The following is a 24,811-nucleotide window of genomic DNA, read 5'->3' as shown; positions in this document are numbered from 1 at the left end:
TAAGTCTTCATATAAAAAAATCCTGTTAATAATAAAGTGGTTTAAAACCATATGAAAATGCATATTGAATCAAAAAGGAAACACAAGTGATGGACACATCAAAGCAGTGTATAAAATTTAAGAAACAAAGAACATGTAAAACAATTCTGAAGCCCCCATAAAGGAGACAAAACAACCTGCAGGACACATTTAAGTATTTGCTTTAGTTTCAAATAAGCTTTAAAGGCTGAAAATTGTTAGACAAATTTACTTAAGTACTTCTATTTTGAAAAAAATCCATAACCACGATCATTTACATCACTTAAAGAAGAGTCTTTCAAGAGACTACATCCTTTGTAGTAGATAAGTAACAGTGCTTCTTATTCACTGTAGCTGGAAATTGGACTGATAATTCAGATAACAAAATTCTGAAGACATAGAAATGCACATAAGATATGACATGGCGGTTTGTCTAATTGCCATTTCCAGTGATTACTCCAAACCATGATACAGAATAAAGTAACATAAAAATCAACTGCAAGTTCAGTGGGAGAACTTTTTGCTCAAGACCATAGAAATGTGCCTGTTCTTATTTCTAAGACTACTATGAATTGAAAAATACCATCCCAGAGAAAGACAATGAATCAAAAGAAGTTCACTCTAGAAATAATGTATGTAGAAGCAGTGAGGACAAATAAGTAAAGCTGGAATCATATTGTTAAATTAGAGGAATAAAAGAAGGGAAGAGAAAGGAAGAAGGATAGGAATGGATATACCTGACTCACTCAGGATGGCAAAATGCAATGATTATCAAGCTATCAATATAATCACATTTTAGCGGCATATAATGTAAACAGGCTCACCGAAAACACTAAATAAATTCCTGGTTTCCCAAACTATTAGAAGACAGAAATTATCGACTATTTAATTATACCAGCGAGACTGTGAAGTATTCCCTGTATGTAAAACCAAGGCACAGCTTGTCCCATTATATTCAGACTACAGCAACTGTAGAGTGATTACACATAAAGGATGCATGAACCTATCTTTTCAAAGCATACTTTGAAAATCAATAAGATTATTTTATTGAAAAACAATTACTGAAAAAGAAGATGTGCTTTTGTGGTTCAATACTTTTTTCCGAAGTACCCTGCTCCACTGCCAACTTCACTTATTCATTACATTTGAAAAACATCAAGTAAATCTCCATTGGACTTTGTAGGGCAGTTAGTCATTAACACTGATAAAACCACACTTGATATAGTTCTGCCTTCCAGTCTCAATTTACTAAGAGTTTATGCTCTGAATTAGTATCAAATGCAAAGTACAAAATCTGACAGAGTGAAGATTAATAGCAATGTGTTAAATCAGAAAGAGCTGTTTGGTAAAGTACCCTGGGAATTTAGGTCAGTCTAATCCAAGATCACATCAATTACTGAAAAGTTAGGGGAAACAGAAAATCAATTAAACGTGGATTGTACCATACTGGGAAAGTCTTGAATTAACATCACTGGAGGCATTTGGAATTAGACTAAATGAAATGCCAGCAAACATATTAGTAACAACAGAGGCCTCTTTTGCTAGAGGTTGACAAGGGAAGAAATAATATGACTTAATAGTAAAAACATTCTTAATTTTATTAGGCAGTTGATTTGTAACCATTTGTCTTAAATTGTTCAGTTAAACTATCTTTTACACATACAAGCATTTTTAAAGCTTTTTGTCTGTTTGTTTACAGGACTTCACATCGGAAGAAATGCAGATTTCCTTCAGAACTTTAAAAAAGTTTTAGTGACCAGTAAGCTCACAGTAAGGAACATGAGTATTTGTAAAAGAATTAAATATAAATCCATAAAAAACTATACTTGGCTCCCTTAGACTATCCTAATTCATAGAATATCCTAAATTCACTATAATAGGGTCTGTCCTAAAGCAAATGCTATAGATAGAATTTTCAGACCACAATAGAAATACTGAGGATTCACTCATAATGGCCTGGTTTTCCATTTTGTTCCAACCAAGGCAAACACAATTGGAATGCTTTGTATGGTTTTATGCTTATTGTAATAGACTTAGATGTTTTATCACTGCATCTTAATACATTTTTCAACATCAACTGGTACAGCACAAGAAACAATAAGAAAAATGCAAACAGGCAGAGGCAGAGTCTGCATATCCAAACCCCATTCAAGAAAGATATGAACAGAGCCCAACAAGAATCAAATGTGGAAACAAGAGAGTGATGGCAAAATTTTCTTGTCAGGCTGTATTCCATCTGGCCCTTCTGGGCAGAGCCTGGCTTCTCCACAGAGCATTTATCAATCAGGGTCCCAGCAAAGCAGATGGCATGCTGAAGAAGTGACTAGATTTTAATAAAGAGACTATTTACTAAAAGTTTGGCAAGAAAGAAAAGCAACAAGAGGCAATGCAATACTCCCAGGCTAGCAACCATGGGGTGATGTTTCCACCCTGGGTCTGCAAACACCAAAATGGGAACCTAGAGGAGCTGTGGTCTTCAAATGGGGGAAGCAACCTATCCAGGATGAGCAGGGAGGGAGAGAAAGAAGGGAACAAAATAATCCTATTTTATGCTTTAGTCACTCCTCCAATCACCAGCTGGCTAAGTCCAATTAGACACAAGATAGCAAGAATCCTACTGATGCAACTGTACTGACTAGCCCCCAAGAACTCACCAGGATGTGGAAAAGTGGAAATGGATCAGAGGGGCAAACAAAACTTACCCATTTGTATGCAGGGACCTTAAATGAAGGTGTAGCAAACTGCATATAATAAATAATACAAGAAACATCAAACAGAACAGCTGGCTGGATCACTACACATATAGTGATCAATATGTATAGAATAAATGGATGGAAAAATGAAAATGATAGAATTAGGTAGAATATAACTATGATTACCCCAAGCAGTTCCAAGTTAATTAGGTGGTAACAGGCAGCCACTGAAGGTATGTATATAGAAGCATAACATCATCACAGGTTAATGGTAGCAGTGTAGTAGTCACACTGAAAAAAGTCACTAATAGCAGAGTTCAATTAGATTACTGCAGCAGTATAGGTATAAAGGAATTAGTAAGAAATAAACATTAAGTGAGCCCCTAATATTGTCCTGGGTATCTCAAAAGTCTTAATCACGTAATCCTCTGCACTTTAAATTGCGAAAACTGAGCCTCAGAAAAGTAACTGAAAGACAAACAATGACTGGTTAACTGCCACAAAAGTCACATTATTTCACTAACTTGCTACCTAAATGAAATATTGGCAATAAAAATAGAAAATGAAGAACAAAAGTTAACTGACAGTCCAGTTCCCCATTACCCAAGGAATCTCAGATGAGTCACGTAACTCCTTTCTAGCTCAGTTTCCTCATCTACAAACTAAAGGTACCTACAAAGACTTATTTCTTCCACCTCTAAAATTATCTTGTATTAGTAAGACTCGATTCATCAAGCTTCCCACACTCTAACCAGATCTGACATGAACAACCCTATCAATTTCATCTTGTACTCATCTACTGCAGACTCTCACAATTAAATTAAATCAACTTCAGTCTCTCCAATAAATTCACTCAAGATAAGAATTTTCAGTGAGAGAAGTTCGGATCAGCCTAGAGGTGAAAGGACTTCTGGGATAATGTGATATAAGAAACATGTATTTGGTTGTCAGTCCCAGTTCCTAGGACAGAGCTCCTGAAACTCTTATAATTTGTTGAGTGACTGAGTGAGAAAAGCATCTTGTGTTATTCATAAGTCCCTTTCAACCATACCTAAATATGTGTTAATGAAGATAAGCTGGCAGCCAGAGGACCCAAAGGTGATTAGAGGGTGGAACTTCTGGCTTCATGCCCCACCCTCCAATATGAGATGAGTAAAGGGGATAGGCATTAAGTCCTGTCACCAACAGTCAATGATTTAATCAAGTGTGCCTATGTAATAAGGTCTCCATAAAAACCCAAAAATGTGAGATGGGAAGTTTCCAACTTGGTGGCTGCATCCAGATGCTGGAAGAATGGTATACCCGGAGGGTATTGCTTGCATACCTTGTTCTATGCATTTCTTCCATTTGGATACTTCTGAGCTGTATCCTTTATAATGAATTACTAATAGTAAGTAAAGGGCTTTCCTGACCTTCGTGAGACAGGCTAGCAAATTATCAAACCCGAGGAGGGGGTCATAGCAACCCAAATTTATAGCTAGCCTGTAACAAGTTGCATTCTAGACCTGTGATTGGCTTCTGATGTGGGTGGCAGTCTTGTGAGAGTAAGCCTTTAATGTATAGATCTGCATTAACTCTGAATAGTGTCAGAAGTGCTTAATGTAGAAAACCTACATATTTGGTATCAGAAATGAAGTCAAAACACAGAAGTGTTTTGAGAATGAAAAACATAGCTTAACCTTACCTTCTGTTTTCCTATAGAAATTTCATCTCTGCAAGATACTTGGTACTCTACTGAGGAGTATCAATTATTTTTCATTGCTTTTTAATACTTTATTTTTTTTAAAGCAGTTCTGGTTTTGAGTAAAACTGAGCAAAAAGTACAGGGAGTTCCCACTGCCTCCCCCATCATCAAAAGCCTCCACCAGAATGGTACATTTGTCACAATAAGTGGACCTACAATGATACACCGTTATCACCCCAAATCCATAATTTATGTTGTGATTCACCCATGGTGCTGTACATCCATGGGTATTGACAAATGTATTAATAACAAGTATCCAGCATTACAGTATCAAATAAAATATTTTGCCTATTCTTTTTGTTCTGCCTATTCAACCCTCTTCCTCCATAACTAATGGCACCACTGATCTTTTTACTGTCTCCATGGTTTTGCCTTTTCCAAAGTGCCATATGTTTGGAATCATACACTATGTAATCTATTCAGATGGGCTTTACGAACTGAATAATACCCATTAAAAGTTTTCTCATGACTTGATAGCTCATTTCAGATGGGCTTTACTCACTGAATAATACCCACTAAAAGTTCTCTCATGACTTGATAGCTTATTTCTATCCAGCATTGATTAATATTCCATTGTCGGACGTAGGACATTTTATTGACCTATTCACTTCCTGAAGGACATCTTGACGCTTTCAAGTTTTGACAATTATGAACAAACTTGCTATAAACATCTTTGTACAAGTTTTTATGTACAAAAAGAAGTATTCAACTCACTTGAATAAATATCAAGGAGTATAATTAGATTTTATGGTTAAAAGTATGCTTAGTTTTCCAAGAAACTGCCAGATAGTTTTCCAAAATGGCCGTGCTGCCTTGCCTGGCAGCAATCAATGGGAGTTCCTATTGTTCCTCATCCTCATCAACATTTAGTGTTGTCAGTGTTTTAGATTTTGGTCACCCTAAATCTGTGTAGTGGTATCTTATTATTTTATAGTATCATATTGGATAAACACATAGTCTCAAATTTCCATCTCACTAATGTCTTGTGATGTTGAGCCTCCTTTCATATGCTTCTCATTTATATATCGTCTTTGGTGAGGTATCTACATCATTAGCTAATTTTCAAAACCAAACTTTATTCATTTATTTAGTGTTGAGTTTTTAGTGTTCACTGCATACTTTGGGTAAAACTCCTCTCTCAGGCAAGTGTTGGAAATATTTTCTCCCAGTCTATGGCTTGTCTTGTTATTCTATTGACAGTGTCTTCTGTAAAGTAGAAGTATGTAATTTTAATCAAGTACAATTTATCACTTTTTTTCCTTCATGGATCATGCCTTTAGTGTTACAGCTAAAATGTCATTGCCATGAGGGAGGCTGATGGGGTATGGGCACTGATAGTTTAGCAGAAACTGAATATAATGTTAACATTTGGAGTGAAAATGTAAACCCAACATTAAAACAAATAAAAACTGGCCTCCCCTGGTGGTGCAGGAGGTTGAGCACCGCGCTGTGAAGCTGTCTGCAGCCTGCAGCGCTGATTCGATCACAGCCAGCTGGAGAGTGTCCCACATGGTGCAGCAAACCTCTCCTGTGGTGCCCCCTGCTCCCCCCACCAGTGTATTTCATTAGTCTGCCTGTTCTGTTCCCTGCTCTGTCTCTGGTGAATTTCTCACCCTCCCGCGCATCTGGCCTTTACCCCAGTTTTTGTATAAAATAAATCTTTCTAAATAAATAAATAAATAAAAACTAAAAAGTTATTCTTTATGCAAGGTTATCTAGATTTTTTTTCTACATCATCTTCCTTACCATTATTATTATTTTTGATTATTGAGTGACAGTATGTAGTATGTACCTGACATTCAAGACACAACATGAATAACAATATCCACAAGTATCCTGAGATGTTTAAAGCCTGCTTTAAGAATCTCAAACAACCATTAAGGCAGGAATTCTCCATAGTGATAATAGACAAATAGCAGTACATTGTGAATGAATGCATTCTCAATATCACAAGATATTTGGGCACTGGATTCAGAAGTTGGGATTCCATTCTCTACCAATTACTAGATGTGTGGATCCTCATCTTAGAAATGAGAATAATATTTGTACCCACTTCATTTCACATCAGGGTTGTCACCAAATGATTTCATCCATATGAAGTTCTAAGCATAATATACATCACAAGCATAAGCACAATAAATGCCAGGACTTCTACATTCTCCACGATGGCCTTGAGGTATAACAGTTTGAAGAAAACATTCAAAATTATCATTGCTAGAAAGTATTAATATTCCATTTAATTTTGGAATTTCAAAACCACACAAAGGAATAGTTTCAGTCTCATTCTGTGATCATCAATCGCTAATAAAAGATTCAAGACAAATTTTGTTAATTGATTTTTTTTTAAATTTATTTTTGCATAGAAGAACTGGCAGGTTGGCCAGAAGGGCAGGGTGTGAGAGAATTTACCACAGAGTGGAGAGCAGAACAGGCAGATTTACTGAAATACACTGCTAAGAGGAGCAGCGGGTGAGAAAGGAGAGGTCTGCTGCGCCATGTGGGTTAGCTCCTGGCCGGAGATGGAACTCAGGCTATAGTGGTGATAGCACTTAGACCTCACCCCGAGGACACCAGGGGGCCCCGAAAGATTCAAAATCAATGAATAACAGCACATAGAAAAATCATATACAAACTAGCAGGAAAAATATGTGGTTAAAAGATCTTAATTTAACAGAAGCAGTCTATTAGGCTTTTCTTGAAAAAAAAAAAAAAGCCTCAAATTTCTCATAATAAATTGGTTAAAGTTTTAAGTGAGATCCTCTATTAATTTGGCTTAATATTTCAATATAATATTACTGGTTTTCATTTACGCTATTCTAACAGGAAAAACAGACTTCTAATTTTTAAAATTAAACCACAGAATTAAGGAAGGTTTTTTTCATGAATGACTTCATAAAAAGAATGTTTCAAAGGATAATGACTAATGAAGCAAGCAAAGCATAGTTCTATTTTCCACTGTGACTAAGAATTATATCTTGAAAAAGGTATCAAAGTTGAGCACTAGTTCTTTGAAAAGTACTTTTGAAAAGAAAAATTTCAGCTAATTATGTGATACGAAAAATACGTATCAATCATATCTCAAAAAGTCACTCCTTTTTCCAAACTCTATCTTCCCGATATGAGATTCAAATTAAATCTATTTTACACCAAAATTAAAATTTCAAGAAAATTGTGATTTGATTCATTTATAAGCCAAAGATATGCCTACCGCATGGGACTGACCAGTGGATGAAGGAATCAAGGACAAAACTTTATGATTTAGATCTAAAACAATAAATACTATAAAGACGATTAATAAATATTAACTAAGTGATATTTTTATAATAAAGTTCAAGCAGTATGTGTCTGTTTATCTCACTTTCAACAATTACCTTTAATTGTTTCTTCTACAACTTCTACCACACGATCTATCTGTTGAACCTAAAAAGAAAACAAACTGTTAAACAAGCAATTTACACAGAGAAGAAAACACTAATTTGTGTTCATCCTTCTGTTTGAGTCACTGCTATACATTTCTAAGCATATGAGTGCAGGTTTTAATTAATGCACTTGGAAATATTACTAAAATATCTATATTAATGACTCATGATACAATGAGGTATGTATGAAATTATTATTCTCCCATCCTCCAATAATTATTGAAGAAATCATACTGCATTTAAATAAACCAATCGTCTGGAGTTCTGTTGTGATAGCCTATCCAAATGAAATCAACGTGTTGTGAGATAGAAACTGACTTGTAATTAAAAGACGTTCCTCGCAGCTTCAAGAAAAATGCATAAAATGACAACCGAGCGAAAAGGACATTCTGGTATTAAGGAGATCTACCACAAATCCTATGCTTTATTATTTTAACACTGAAACCTCTTTTAATGAATTTCTGCCATGAGCTGGGTGCTATGATCAGGTTTATGGAATACAAAGTCAAATAATAACAGCTCCTGCTTCTGACACTAGTGACGAAGGAAGATTTCCCAGGGTACCACAGGAACACAGAAGGTAGGTAATAAAATCAGGCTGAGAGATCCAGGCACATTTCCTCAGGAACCAAAGGATATCCATGAGGGATAAAGGAGATTAAGCCAGGAGAAGCCCACTAAGAAGTGTGAATGAGAGTAGCAAGAATTTAGAAGAAAAATGAAAAAAAAAAAAAAATGAAGATTGTAATCTAAGAAGCAAAAGAAAATATTACTTCTACTTTAAAAATCTTCAAATAATCACTGTTACTACAGAAGAAATAGAAGTTCACTTTAAAAAATTCAAACAACATAGACATATAAAAGGGAAATAAAGTAACCCATAATATCCTACAACCTCCACATCTACTCCTCAAATGAAATTTCTCATTAAACGTTTGATGAGGAGACATCAAGATATTTTCTAGTGTTCTATAGCAAGGGAGGGCGAGTGGGAGATATCAAAGCAAGGGAGGGAAGAGCACACGGGACTGTGGTGATGATTCATGGTGCTGTGGTGGTGGGAAAACTATGGGGTCAACCCCTGAGGGGAGAAATCAAATACTGTCCAGAACTTAACAATGTGAGAAAAAAAAAAATTAGGGAGCAAAGATTTTCCAGTGCTAAACCATTATACATAGTTGTGTTCTGTGGTTTTTCCTTTATTTCTTAAAAATTATTAGAAAGCTACCTCCACCTCTGATTAATTTTCCTGTACATCATTACTACATACAGGTCTACTTCATCCATTTTACTAGCTTCATACTTGTCTCGTGTACTGATACACCATAATACATTCATCTATTCCTCTATCTGGGGCAATCGTCATTATCTTTCATTATTATACAACAATGCTACAATGACCGCAATTGAGACAAGGACGTTTAGAAAACACACTGACAAATCTCTTTAAAATATTCCTTTGACTCAGTGAGAACACAGTCGTCCAGCTGGACCTTTGATCGCTCAGCCCAGCATGACGGTAAAGGAGCAATAAGGATTGAGAAATGACCAAAGGCAAAGTAAATCTCAAAGAATGTTGCATCTTTCGTCCCAAACAAGCCCACATAATTGGCGCTACATCCACCTGGAACCACTGCACTCTTAGGTCCTGGTCTTATTAAAAGTTCATGTGACTTCTGTCTCGAATGTGATCAAAGCTGGGTAGCAAAGTTCAAAGAGGAGGAAATACCCGAGACTGTCAACTGCACCGACAGGTAACACAAATACTAAAATGGGTATGCCTGACTCCACAATGAGGGGAGGAGACAAACTCAAGGAAAGCAGTGATTTCAAGTAGCAGTAAATCATCAAAAAATGGTGATAGTAAATCATCAAAAAATGGTCCCTCCTGGGACCCAGAAGGAATTGAGTGTATGTGTGTTTTAGTTTAGGTTAGTGTAGTTCACTCTTACTTGCTTACATTTTTTTCTCGGGAGATGAGAGGGTAAGATGTAAAACACAGGTAGAGACACAAGCCCAGAATGACAGAGGGGCCAAAGCATCTTCGGGAACAAGGGATGACAAAGAAATCATGGGGACTGAGAGTACAATGAGAGAAGATGCTAAGCCAAGTTTCCTACCTGCTGGCCTCAATTTTCTCAGAGAAGAAGTAAATTCATCAGTGAGAAAGCACATTATTAAATAAACAGAGTGAATGTTTCAAACACCTGTTAAATGAAGTGGTGCATAGAGGCATATAAAAATGCTGGGCAGCCCTAAGATACCAGCTGAAATTAGAAGCCATGAATTTTTATTGATGACTCCATTCACAACTGTCCTTTTTCTCAGGGACCAATAGCTCTTGTGTAGGAGACAAACCGATGAAGTGATTGATCCAGATTTGTTCTTTCTGTCAAACATTTATTCATCATTTATTGAACATATAAGATATACCACGATGGTTGACAGGGCTAGGGAAACAGCACTGAGAGATTAATAGGATGAACGTGAAGGATATGGGAGAAAGAAAATTGTGCATTTTGGATAAGATGAAACTTGGAGAATGGGTTAGACAGGAAAAGAAGTAAAGGCAGGAAAGAGAGATGAAGAGCTTGGGTCTTAGGGAAAGATGAAGAAAGTAAAGAGAGGAAGGCAGGAAACAGGAAAACAAGAAAAGAGAACAGAAGGTTATAATCACAGTACAAATACAGGCATTTCAATTTTTGAAGAATAGCAACATCCAAGATGTTAACATGAGAATATGGCACTGGGACAGGAAGGGGGTGATTACCACTAGAGTTGAGAAGTAAGGACGTGAGGGGATAGAGTGCTGATGAAACATTACCTATGAACACTCAGATTCCCCAGAGAGAGGCCAGGGTAGGGCAAGGAGAAGTTGGTGAAATTTCCCAGTGAATGTGTATGAATTGACAATACATCACATCACAGTGGAGGATAAAAGACAGAAAATAAAAGGAGTAAAATATGAGATAACTCAATGACAAATCCAGAACACTTTCCTATGTGGTTAGAGATATAATCGCTCAGTGAGCATTGCACCCAGACTGCAGTCCATGAACTGAGTAAGAAGCAACACTCCTACAGCAGAGCCAGAATAATATGGAGGAAGCAGTTAAAAATGTTAGAAGTTGAAGATAAGCAAAAACCCTAAAATTCTTTGACAAAAGCAGTCATAAATCTAGATGAACCTTGGATAAGGTTTCATAGAGACCATACCAAACACATGAGCAACAAAAGAAAATGGACATTATCAAAATTAAAACCTCTTAGTGCATCAAAAGACATCATCAAAACCTAACAGCATAGAAAATAGGAGAAATTTTGTGAATCCTCTCTGATAAGGAACATTTATCTAGACAGGTAAAGAACTCCTGCAACACAATACTAAAAGGAAAAAGAAACTGTTTAAAAATGAGAAATAGCCTGAACAGAACTTCCACAAGATATACAAATGTACAATAAGCACCTAAGATGTGCAACATCCTTAGCCAACTAGGAAATGCAAATCAAAACCACAAAGGAAGAATGAAGAGTTCCCGTTTCATGGATCCAGAATTCAGTTTGCAAAAGGGAAAGCATTCTAGAGAGAAACAGTGGTGAAGGCTGGCCAACACTGCGCGTGTACTCACTGCCACTGAGCAGTAAGCTTAACATTGGTTGCACAGTATGTATTGTTACGTATATTTTACCACAAAGAGATACCATTTCACAACCACAGGGATCATTATAATCAGAAAGATGGATCATAGCCAGAGGAGCAAGGATATAGAGATCCTGGAAGCCTTATACATCACCAATGGAAATGTAATAAAATGATACAGTTGCTTGTGAAATGTATTAAGATGGTACAGTGTGGCCTTAAACATACAGTTACCAGCAATTCCAATCCTAGGGATGTGCCCAAGAGAAGTGAAAACACAAATCAACATAAAAACCTAAACTTAAAAGTTCATAGCAGCATTATTCTTAATTATCAAAAGACAGAAACAACCCAAGAACCATCAACAAATGGATAAACAAAAGATGGTGTATCCAATGAAGTATTACTGAACCATAAAGGTAAATGAAGTATTGGTAAATGCCACAACATTTTGCCAAGCAAAAGACCCCAATCTAAAGAGTCAAGTACCATATGATCCCATGTATCTGAAAAGGACAGACCAGGGATCTTCAGAGACAAAGCAGGTCCAGACTGCTGACAGGTGGGAGATGAGAGACATGGGAGGGGCTGCTGAGAAGCACTGGGCATCTTTTTACAGTAAGAAAGTAGTAATACCTTAGTATTACTAAACACTAAAATTGACTGGTGACAGTCACATAATTCTATGTATACATCAAAAATGACTGAATTGTACATTTTATTACAGAACTATACAGTATGGCTTATATCCCAATAACGCTATTCTTGTCCCTCCAAAAAGCAACTCAAAAAAGCAAAGGAAGTAAATATTCTAATGCCAAGATCATGAAACTCAAGGAAAAACTGAGGAACTACTCTAAAATAAGGGTGACTGAAGAGATTTGATAACTGAATACAAATTTGATCTGGGATTGCTCTTTATTGGGATCACTAGCAAGATCTCAAAGCTAGTGTAACTTACCACATCTTATCAATGTTGATTTCCTGATTTTTATAATATATTGTACTACAGAAGCATGTGAGAATGTACTTATTTTTGAAATATGACTACTTAAAAGTAAAGGACATCATGTTTGCATTCTACTACCAAAAAGATCAGGGGGGGAAAATGCACATTCATAAAAGAAGATACAAAACTTTAAAATATTAACATTTGGGAATCTGAGTAAAGGGTAAACGTAATTGTTTATTTGGGGCTCTATGTGAAATTATACACAATAAAAAGTTTAAATATATGTGTCTATTCAAGTAATAATTTCCTTTATCCTAATGGTCACATAAAATTTCCTCAACTGTGTGCAGCTGAAAATAGAGCCACTGATTTTAAAAAAGTACTTGCTTCTTGATTTCATTTGTTGTTATCGCAGAATAATAGATGCTGCTTATATGTGATCATTTAATCACTGGGGTTTAATACAGGGGAAAGCCAGGACTGAAAAGAAAACTTGAGATAGAAAGTGTCTGATTATAAATACGCAGAAAACACTCTCATTAAATAATTTAGACAAAATACTGCAATGTTTTGATTTTTTTTTTTTTGAAGATTTATTTATTTTTATACAAGCACTGGGTACTGTCAGAAGCGCGGGAGGGTGAGAGAATTCACCAGAGCCAGAGCGGGGAGCAGAGCAGGCAGAAGGACCGAAGTACACTGCTGAGGGGAGCAGCGGGCGGCAGGAGAGGTCTGCGGGCCATGTGGGACCCTCCTCCGGTGGCCGGGGAGCAGCCGGGAATCGAACCGGTGCTGCAGAGGCTGCGGGCAGCTTCGCAGCCCAGCGTGCTGTGCCACCAGCGGAGGCCCAGCAATGTTTATATTTCTACTAAGGAGAATACTGGAGGAAGCCATAGGAGAAAAAACAAAGGATCTAAGAAAAAATGAAAAGATGAAGAGACAGAAAAGAGAGGGAGAGAAGAGTAGGGGAGAGAATTAATGGAAGAGGAAAAAGTTAGGAGATGAAGAACAGTACAAGAGGCCTCCCTGGTGGCGCAGCAGTTGAGCTTTAGGTTGCGAAGCTGCCCGCAGCCTCTGCGGCGCCGTTTCGATCCCCAGCTGTTCCCCGGCCACCGGAGGAGGGTCCCACATGGCGCGCAGACCTCTCCTGCCGCCCGCTGCTCCCCTCAGCAGTGTACTTCGGTCCTTCTGCCTGCTCTGCTCCCCGCTCTGGCTCTGGTGAATTCTCTCACCCTCCCGCGCTTCTGACTATACCCAGTGCTTGTATAAATAAATAAATAAATCTTAAAAAAAAAAAAAAAAAAAAAAAACAGTACAGGATGGCTGACTGAGAAAACAATCAAGAGAATGAGAGAATAAACTCAAGATTCACATATAGAAATGAAGAATATATTGAATTCTCTTTGGAGGGGAAAAGGAAAGCTTTTGTTAATTAATGCTATAAATCGTAGCCCTGAATACACAAAGGCTTTATCTCTGGCATATAATTCAAATAAAATAAATAAAACAGTATCTTGTGTCCTTCAGGCACTTAGTTATAAATACACAGGAAAAAAAAGACATGCAGTATGTTCCATTACTGACTCCATATGCTCTTGACAATGAAGAAAGGAGTTGATGAATAAACAATTCATAAATAACATTAATGAGTCACTCTGCTGCAGAACTTTAAGAAGAAATTCATAAAAGTACTTCAACTATTATGAGCTAGTCCAAATTTATGACTAAACATGTATGGGGGTGGGAATCCTAATCCAAAAGCACCTAGAACACATAAAAGTGCCATTCCAAACCATCCCAATTATTTAGAGTGGCACGATCCAACAGAACTTTCTGCAATGATGGAAATGTTCAGAGACTCGGCTGTCCAACATGGCAGCCACCAGCCACATGGGGATACCGTGTATTTGAAATGAGGTTGCTGTGATGGAGGCTGTGTATTTTAACTTCAATGAAGTTGAACTTCAATTCAGTTAAAGCATCAATAAAAAAACGTGGGTGCAGGTGGAGCAGGGAGAGGTCAGGTTTAGGAGATAGCTAAAACAGATATGCAGTTTGTGGCAATTGTTCCAGAAGCCCTAGAAAACAAGAATATACCCCCAACCCAATTTTGCCAACTAGGCTGCAAAAAAAAGTCTAGTCGGGAAGCAAGATGATCCTAGTCAGCAGTCAGAGGTCCTGCATTAAAACGCACTTGAATTTTATTTTTTTCTGAACAACCAGCAGCCAGGGAAGTTAATGACTAGCAATGACGGCAGAGTTAACAACTTCTTAACACCCCAGGCTCTATGTCAACCTGTCAAGTGCATTATCACACGCAACCCTCAGAGCAATCCATGCAGTGTACATCACTGTTATTTCTGTGGCTGAAGGAACAGAGGCACAGCATAGCCAGTTCAATTCTTGGTAAGTGTCACAGTGGATCTTACCTAGGAATGGTACATAGGTGGCCTATTTCATAAATTTCCCTTTTTGGCCACTACTGACTGATCACAAAATGCCAAGCAAGTGAGCCTGGACTTTCAGGAGACCCTGGTAACAACGATGGCCCCCAAGCGCTCCACCACTGGCAGGCTCGCACTCACGTGACAAATACAGTAAACACCAACCAAGCACCAGGCGCTATCCAAGGAACTGGGCCCAATGATGTGGGCCCAAATACCAAGCCACTGCTTCATTCTAATTATGGGATACCCAACATGCAAACAAATGAAAATCTTCAATTCCTATGGTGACAGATGCTATGAAAAAACGAAATGCAGGGGTGGTAGAGATAGAGAAAGAAATTTTGCTACCAAGGTGCAGGCAGACCTCCAAAGAGGAAGGACTGGTTATGGGTCTGGACTTAAGGCAGAAGCACCAACAAAAACGTGAGTGCAGATGGAGCAGAGAAAAGGTCTCAGATAGAAAGGATGGGCTGAGGAGCAGGCGACAGGGTCAAGTAATGAGGGAAGGAAGCTGATGTGAGATTGTGGCTCATGCTATGCAGTTTAGGTTTTATCCGACTTACAAAAGGAAGTCAATAGAGGGTTTACAGAGCAATTTCAACAGCACTGGTCGGGCTAACTATAGTAAGAATGTGCAAAGACTAGAGTCAACCCACATTTTGCTAAAATTTGGTGTGATTCTTTGTATACTTGCATGAAACTGTCTGGGATTTTACTATCTCTCACCTTATCCCAAATACCTCAAATCCTTTTAGATACACAAACATATAGGACCGTTCCTATTAGTTATTAATTTCAATTCATATAATAAGCTAGGACAACCAATCAATATCATTCAAATTAAGAAAAATCATACCAAGACTTTAAAACTACTGACAAACTGTCAACCTTTACAAATAATAATAAAAAAAAAACCCACCCTTCCCTTCTAGCTCCATTGAGAACTATACATGTCAAAAGCCTTTCTATCAAATATATGTTCAGATTTTTCACTTTTACCACAATGGGAGTTTTATCCAAAAAAGTAGCATCTGACTACTTGAGAACAATAGTGACTTCTCTATAAAAAAGTTTTCTCTCTAAAAAGTTTTCTCCACGCTACTAAGGAAAGTCCCAACCTCTATAAAGGAACAGAGTTCAAGTTCCATAGCTCTCAAATTTGGGGAAGTCCATAGTGGTCACCAGGCTAACTCAAAGTGTTTCCACTCTACCAGATGAAAGTAAGATTTCTAGAATTCATTAGCCTGTTAACAAGCCTGCTAATGAATTGCATAAAAGGGCATTTGATATTACATGTGGTTTAACTTTGTGACCACAATTTTCTCATCTTCCCATATATTTTCATCTTCTTTCATCTCTTCATTGAGGAAAATTCTTCCCCAATGATACAAATAAGCCTTTCATCAAAAGTTATATGACAGCACATTCCACACGCCACATAAAGTATGTTTTCTACATGAATGGTACCAGCCAGCAACTAACACTGAGTTAGAGATAAAAATTACTAATTGAAAAATGAGGCCAGTGGAGAGAGGCACCAGCAAAATGAGGATTAGTACCAGGAACCTTTACCTCTTCAATCCAATTAAAATACCTATAAAACTTTCTGTAGTGGAAATAAAAATTTCAGGAATAATGAAATTCAACATGCCAAACTGAATTACAGAGAAAAACACTGAGTGGGATGTTATGACTATGTTAAGTAATAGGACATGTTATAAGGTAAAAATTGCTTCCTGAAATGATACAGTTAAAAAGCAATATTAGATGTATAAAGTAATGCACGTCACCTACAACAATGCTCTCAGTGGTAGGCAGAGGAGTAATGCCTCCCAAACATATGTGAGTCCTCTGACACAGAAGCAATGAAAGTCATTTTACATGGCAAAGGACTTGGCAGATAAGATTAAGATTAAAGACCTTGAGATGATGGGATTAATCTGGATGATCCAGTTGGGCCTAGTCTAGTGATATGGGACTTTAAAACTGAAAATCTTTTCCATCTGTGGCCAAGGAGAGGCGAAGAGTTGATAAAGAGTCAAAGAGACATGGTATTGCTGCCTGCCTTCAAGAAATGTGGGGGAGCCTCTAACAGCTGTAAAAGGCAAGAAAGAACTCTTCCCTAGAGTCTCCAAACAGAATGCAACCCTGCTGGCAGCCCTGATTTAACCCAGTAAAGCCCATGTCCAACTTCTGATCTCTAGAACTATGTAAGTATGTGTTGTTTTAAGCAACTTTGTGATAATTTGTTCTGGATTCTACAAATGAATACTAAGAAACAAATATATAATAGAAAGAAAATATCATAAAGGAGGGAAAGGAAAATCTTAAATGCTCCTTGAATAACTGAGAACAATATGGGAAAAGCAAAGTTAAAGGCATGCCTTCTATTGAACAAACATTCACTCAACAAATATCCTGTAAGCTAGACATGATACTAAGCACAAAAAATAAAACATATGTAAAAATGTAAAATGATAGCAAACAAAATCCCTGTTTTTTGGAGCATGTAAGTGTCCATCACAGTAACTACAAATAGAATGACAAGCTGAAATAAATTCTTCTCATGCTTTAAAAGTTAAAAAAAGAATTACTTCATGGGATCTTAAGCTGCAGTAGAAATTACCTACTCATTGCCCCCAAAATTGCTTGTTTTACTATACAAAGATTTTCAAAGGTAATGAAGAACAATGATAAACAGAAATATTTTCCCCATGTTGAAGTGCTGATTTCATACAGTTAAATTGTAGGCGTCCTTTATATATTCTGTATCTAAGCTCTTCAGGAAGTAAAAGTTTTGCAATTTTTTTCTTCCCGTCTTGCTTGTCTTTTCATTTTATTAACAGTACCTTTTTTGAAGCAAAAGTATTTAATTTTGATAAACCTAACTTATCAAGTTCTTTGTTCATATCCAAAGAAATAAGTGTGTGTGTGTGTGTGTGTATACTAAGAAAGTTTCCTGTCACCAGATCACCAAAAAGGGGGGAAGGGTGGTGGCAAAAGATTAGAGCTCTTTACCCAAGACACTTAAATGTCAAATAATAACATGACAATATGCTCTACATCATTAGCCAACAAAGAAAAGCAAATTGAAACCATAGATAACACTATGCATACCTAGTCCAGATTGGTACAATTAGAAACAATGGCAGTGCCATGTTTTGATGAGAATGTGAAGTAACTGGAACTGCTGGTAGAAATGCAAATTGACACAGTTGCTTTGGAAAACACATCAGTTTCTTTCAAGTTTGAGCAGATACTTGCCACATGACTGGGCAATACCATTTCTGGTATGTGCCCAAGAGAATGCAAACATACATCTGAAAACCGAAACATGAATGTTTCTAGGAGCTTTACTCTTAACAGCCCAAAACTGGAAACAAAACTAAATTTCATTAATCTGTGAACAGATAAGCAATGGGCCAGTCATACAGTGAAAAACTCTAGGCAATAAAGAACATCAAATTATTTATTTATTCATTCATTCATTCATTCATTCATTCATTCATTTATATTTACATCACTGTTCATTTTGGTACAATGTTTGCTTTCTCTTTTCAGGGGTAGTCCTGTAAAATTCCCACCACCAATTCCCCCATGCACCATCACTATAGTCCCTTGTACTTTCCCCTCCCCTGTTTTGATCCCTCTCCCTCACCCTCCCCTGCAGAATGTCTCTGATTTATAGTTGCCTGCTAATTTTTTATTTATTATTTTTTTTCCTTATCCCTTATTTGGTTCCCCTATATTCCTCCTATTAGTGAAACCATCCAATATTTTTGCTTTTCCTTCTGGCCTTTTTCACTGGGCATCATCCCTTCCAGCTCCATCCATGTTAAAAAGCAACAAACTATTAATCATTACAGCAATTTGGATGAATACTGAAAGTATTACGCTAAGCCAAAGAGAAGCAAAGTAATGTACTGATACGATCCCATTTATACAATAGTCTGGAAAAGACAAAACCACAGGGACTGAATTGAGAGCAGTGCCTGCCAAGCACCATGAATATGTGTGCCGAGAGGAGGGTGATTATGAAGAGTCACAGGGAGCTTGTGGGTGCAGTGGAAGTGTTCCAGATCTTGACTGAGATGCTGCTCACACAAAAGTTTACAAAAATCAAAATTCATCTAAGGTGATTTACACTATATGTTAATTATATCTCGGTGAATCAAACTTAAAATAAGAAAAAAAGGATCAGTTATTGATAAGATACAGAAACAGATAATGAATAAAGGACACAGACATAACCACTTCTAACTCTCACCCTTTTGTGTGGTTTTAGCCAGCAGTCTTTCGCCCTAACTGAAGCGTTCTACTCAATGCCAACTCCTCCCTACCCTCATTCCCTACTTCTCACTCCTCTGCGCTGCTTGCAAACCACACCTCTCCAAACAACCACCTCCAAATTACACTCTCATCACAATATACTTCCTGGGATGCCCTCTTCCTGGCAGGCATCACTAAGCACATTTGCTTTTCTTTAGAGATTTTGATGCTGCTTCCAGAAAGCTCTTTCTCCATCCCTCAAACCACTACTCAGCCTTTGAAATGCAAGTCAAGGAGGGTTTCACCCTGTGTGGACCCACGGGATATTATCTCACTGAGTAGTACTCTCTGCGACTTTTTGTACTTCCCTTCAGATTGCATGGCTTTAGGAAAAAGACATTTTATTCAACTTTTTATCTTTAGCAAATAGTTTCACTCAAGGCATATAGTTGTGCTCAATGTTGTCTCTAGTATTAAACTGCTTACACAATAGTAGCACAGAGTACTAGGTGCCAGGCATCATGTGAAGCGTGACACATACACTACGTGATTCAACCCTTATCCAATTCAGTTCACTTCTAATATGACCTCCATTCTACAGATGGAGAAAATGAGGCACAGAGAGGTGTATGAAGCTACACGACCTAGCTCCTCAATCAATGCTGTCAATCACTTTAATAGATACGGCTTTTTTCCATAACCCAATGGGAGAAAGATCTGTACACGTACAGTTAAGATTAGCAGAGACCATGAAAAAGTGAAAACAAGAAGTCTCGGAAGTCACAAGCATGAATGGGCTTTTAAATTTTCATGCCATTCTGTTATGGTGCTAGCTTTTGAATCATTGAAGGTGAAAATCCAGAATAAGAGTATTAGAAGACATGAAGGAGAAGCAAGTAAGATGCCATTACAGTGACACGGCTCCACTTGAATTTATTTACCTTTTGCAATGTAAGATAGAAAGAATCTCAAAACACCCTCTCTCCAATGCTGCTTTATTTATACATATAATTTCAAAATTAAAGTGCTCACATTTGAAACAGTCATCATGTAGTTTGACTTTCCAGGATTAAAGCAGCCTGCCTGAAAAGAAGTTTAAAGTATTGCCAATCAACCTGGTAATAGTCCCTGAGATAAGTGGACACCTGCATTAAACCAAATTTTTGATCAGCTCTCCAAAGAAAATGTGCACCTGTCTGCAGGGCGCACAGCTGGCTCCTCAGAAAGTTTTATCACTGACAAATTTTCAGCATCAAGTTAAATAATCAGTTGTGAACTACATATTTTAAAATGCTGCAACCTGTATACCAACTCACGGTTTATTTAGGATTTCTAAAGATATAATTATGAAGATAAGCCTAATGAGTCAACACCAAGTTTGAGACTTTACTTATCCTACACGAAATGTTTAACATTTTGTAAACATGCTTTGCTGCAACAGAAGCAACATTCCTATTGCTGACGACTATTACTGAGAACTCAAGCAAGTGCTTTTCCACACTTCTATTCCTGACTGATGGACACAGTGTATTTCTGAGTCTCAGAGAAATTCTCTACTAGTCACTCTCCCTAGGGTCTAGGGCCCCATCATCACTTTCTCCAGGAAGAGGGAGAAGTTCTAGGCTCAAACTACATGTCTCTCTCCAAGAATTCAAACAAGCTGTATGAGAATAGGGATCGTGTGATTTTATTTACTGTATTCCTAGCACCTGAGGCTATATAGGACATAGAAGCACTCAGTAAGTAACTCTTGACTGGACAAAGGATGATGTGGTAGATAAGGGATTTGAAGTCAGGCCTTCTCAGTCCTAATATCTATCTGCTACTCCTTTTTTGTCTACAGGACTTTAACAAAGAACATCCTGGTTCTTTTTGTTGGACTAAACCTCAAACAATAATTCCTGCCAATAAATGAGCTGAAGGGAAGGAAAGCAATGTGCAGTCAGTAGTCACAAGATCTTGGAAGTAGCTACAGCTAGACAGAGAGTAAACAATGTAAATAAATAACAGCAATGATTAAAAAAAAAATTGCATGAAAAAAAATTGCATGGACGGTTAACCATGATCATGTCCCAAAATAGAAGAGAAAATAATCATTATAAAGTAAAATGTTTCAAGACCAGCAAAATTTTCACAAGATCTTCTTCACTTTGTACGTTTTACTGATTACTTAAAAATACACATATTCTAGACATAAAGAATTAACCATGCTAGGAAAAATGTTTTGTTAAAAAAAATTTTCATATAAAATACCCACATCTTCAAATATGATCTATCTTTTCCCTATGTAAAGAAATGACACAGCTTTATGGTCCTGGATGGGAAAAATAAAGAGGTTACTGCCACCAAAATCAGTTTTCCCAGACCCCAGAGGCTGATAGGTTTTACCCCTGGTTTTGATATTCTATTATTTTCCTTCCAGGAACCACCACACAAATAATATTCATCACAACTAGATAGCCCAGGTGACAGTAGGACGAGAATAATAAAAGGCCAGGGTTCAAATGGCCCATTACTATGTGCTCTCACTGCATTATATTTCTGATTATGAAAACAAATTAAACACCCCTCTTTGAGAGGCTGATACTGATGAAAATTAACACATTACAATGGTAGTAACATTCTCTTAACTATCTTCTTAAATGCTTGTTCCATGTGCGAACATGGGAGCACTATGGCTTTTTAACTCAGGTGTGCAATAAGTACTTTGCCCACCCACTGATCCCCCACATAAAGGCAGCGTTGCATTTCAATCACTGGGCCAGCAGAATTGACACATCCTCCCTGTGGTATGGAGTGCCGTGGACATGGGAAACACAGAATGCAGCTACAGCTGTTCTCCCTTCCTCTGCTAAAAACACCCTCCATCACGGAAATTCTGTGAAGGAACAACAGTTTGACTCTGTGAATCAACTGTGCAATACAACGCCAAACATTTTCCTGAAAAATTTCCCAAGACACGGAATTTAAGCATCTTCCTCTTTTTCACACTTCAGAATTGTTTTTTCTTTGTATAAACCAAAATAACTGATTAATTTCATTAAAACCCACTGTATTTCAGGTGGCTTCTGGTTTTGCAGGAAGTCTAACAATTTTATCCAGAAATAGGTCTCCAAACACCCATTAGAGATGGTTTTGGTTTCTGACTCCAAGTTTGTTCTAAATTTTTTGTAGACATAATTTTTACACAGTCAGTTACAATATATGTTTATACCTGCCACAAAAATGCTCTCTGAAATGATGCTTAGTTTCATAATAATATTAGATGCTAAAACAATGCTACTAACGGTACGTTTCTACTTTTGGAAACTTCTCACAATATACTGATTTTAAATTAGAATAAAAATCCTTTTGTGTGCATTAACGTATTGTGAACACATCCTAAATATCAAAAAGACATGTATATCCAACAATCAAGACTAAGGGAAGTATGGCATAGCCTTCAATGCAGTCTTAATGCAGGATTAAATGGCTTAAAAGCTCATGGAGCAGGGACACTCTGCGTATTTTTTTACTTCCTCTATCAAAACCATAACTACCATCAGTACCCAACAATTGCTGTTCCCACAACCTATGCCACATCTTAAGCATTGATAGCTGAAAAAAGAAACTGATGGATGAAGCTCAGTAATTTGTACATTTACTGAGATAGCTGTCAATGACCATGAATAATAATTTCTTATACTAAAAATAGTAATAAAAGCTAATGGGATAAAAGCTCGGGGGGAAAAAAAACACAAAATAGTTGTAATTACAATGAATTAAAATATACAGTGATTAGAAGTCTGAAGAGGGTAAGTAAAGTTACTAATAACTGTACTGGGCTGATGGAACTATACATTCTCTTTCTAGTAACATTTTAAAAAATATGTTCTTTTTTCTTCAACTGCAAAGGTGCAAAATCAAATAAATCTAAATGATATTAATGGCAATCTAATGTAATTAGGTGACAAAAGAAAAATGGTAATCAATTAAGTAAGGGGGGTGATGTTTATTTCCCACAGCCACAGACTTACATCACCCCTGAAAACTGTCCTCCACAACACCAGCACTGGGAATTCTCCCTTGCACTACCTTGAGGACTCCCCCACCATCCTAACATATACCAAGCTCTTCAAGGCCCATAATGGAGTTCCACAAAATGTTACCACAATGTACGCAAGAGGTTTTCGCCATATGAAAGAAATTCTATGCTGATAACTTTAATTTCTTGGAATGAAGTCAAAGGTGAGTCCCAAGCTTTTACCACATTCCACCTCCAAAACAGAATTTTAACTAGTTTCCTATTTCCCTAACACAGCAGGATTATGTTTATGGAGAAAGTTAGTCTGGCATGAAAAGATAACTCGGAAGTCCATATTCATTTCATTCTTTAAACCAGGAGAAATCAAAATGTAAACAGACAAACGGGCAAAACAAATGGAAGTTCCCAAACACTCAGGTTCTGTTTGTTTAACACAAGAACGTTTGTTCAAAGATTATTAAATTTGCTAGTGGGGCAAAGGCTTCACAGCAGAAAACAAGTTCATTACACTGAGAACACAGCATCAGAAACTGTCAATAGTACATCAAATAAAGAAAGAGCCAATAAATCTCAATCCAGGTGCCAATTATTCATACAGATTTCCTCTATGTGCATCTAATATTTGTATGTATTTGTTTTAACTAATGAAGTGTTTTCAAAAGAAGAAAATTATAGAGCATCCTGAGTACAGCTGGAGTGGGATGCTGGAAAGGATGAAGCACGAGCATTTGGTCAAGAAATACTAAGTGGAGCCTCCCTGGTAGCGCAGACGTTGAGCGCTGGGTTGCAAAGCTGCCCGCAGCCTCTACAGCGCAGGTTCGATCCCTGGCTGCTGGCGAGGGTCCCACATGGTGCGCAGACCTCTCCTGCCGCCCGCTGCTCCCCTCAACAGTTTATTTTGTCAGTCTGCCTGTTCTGCTCCCTGCTCTGGTGAATTCTCTCACCCTCCCGCGCTTCTGACTGTACCAAGTGCTTGTATAAATAAATAAATAAATCTTTAAAAAAAAACAAAAAAAAACTAACTGAAGGCCAACTACCTTTGCATGTTTAGTAGACAGTGATGACCACAAAGAATAAGAGACAGTAAATAGTCTTCTAGCTTCACATTGCTGACTCTCCAGCAAGAAAACATGCCAACAACAAAAATACAATGCTAAGATTTTTTCATTCAGTCAGTCACCAAACACTTATTGAGTGCCTACTATCTATCAAGCATATGGGAAAAGCTGGAGAAATCTGGTGAGAGTGTTAAAAAAAAAAAAAAGACTGAAAAGCTGTCATCACAGGATCAATAATTTAAATAGAAAAGTGAGTTTTATTCAAAAAAATCAATTGAAATGTTGAGAGAGCTAATGTCAGGTAACTGCAGAGTAAGCAAAGGAAATCCAGACACAGGATTACCAACGACTGCCCAGAGGGCTCAGAAACAGCTTTACAAAACAAGTAGCAGAGCCAAGTCATGGGAAGCAGAGTATCAGGGAGGAGGAGCATTCCAAAACAGGCATCTAGGTACTGGAGTGTGACAGGCAGTTCAGGGGGAGGGGAAATCATAATGATGTGTCAAGAGATAACTGGAGAGAAAGACAAAGACCAAGACTAAAACAG

The 24,811-nt window shown here is 37.4% G+C and overlaps 1 protein-coding gene across 3 annotated transcripts in view; it reads right to left on the bottom strand.

Annotated features, from left to right (window-relative positions):
- The window catches only part of CDKAL1 (CDK5 regulatory subunit associated protein 1 like 1), a 648,948-nt gene that overhangs the window by 440,211 nt on the left and 183,926 nt on the right, over positions 1-24,811 (bottom strand). For all 3 annotated transcript variants that reach the window (XM_037518925.2, XM_054698342.1, XM_054698343.1), the window contains exon 6: positions 7,827-7,875. In XM_037518925.2, the coding sequence (XP_037374822.1) occupies positions 7,827-7,875 (49 nt within the window). The remainder of the gene's footprint in view (positions 1-7,826; positions 7,876-24,811) is intronic.

The sequence above is a fragment of the Talpa occidentalis genome, unplaced genomic scaffold (assembly GCF_014898055.3).
Source record: "Talpa occidentalis isolate TD23 unplaced genomic scaffold, MPIMG_talOcc4v2.1 talOcc4.2, whole genome shotgun sequence".
Classification (NCBI taxonomy): Eukaryota; Metazoa; Chordata; class Mammalia; order Eulipotyphla; family Talpidae; genus Talpa; species Talpa occidentalis.
Note: the sequence above shows the minus strand (reverse complement) of the source record. Positions and strands in the feature narration are given on the sequence as shown.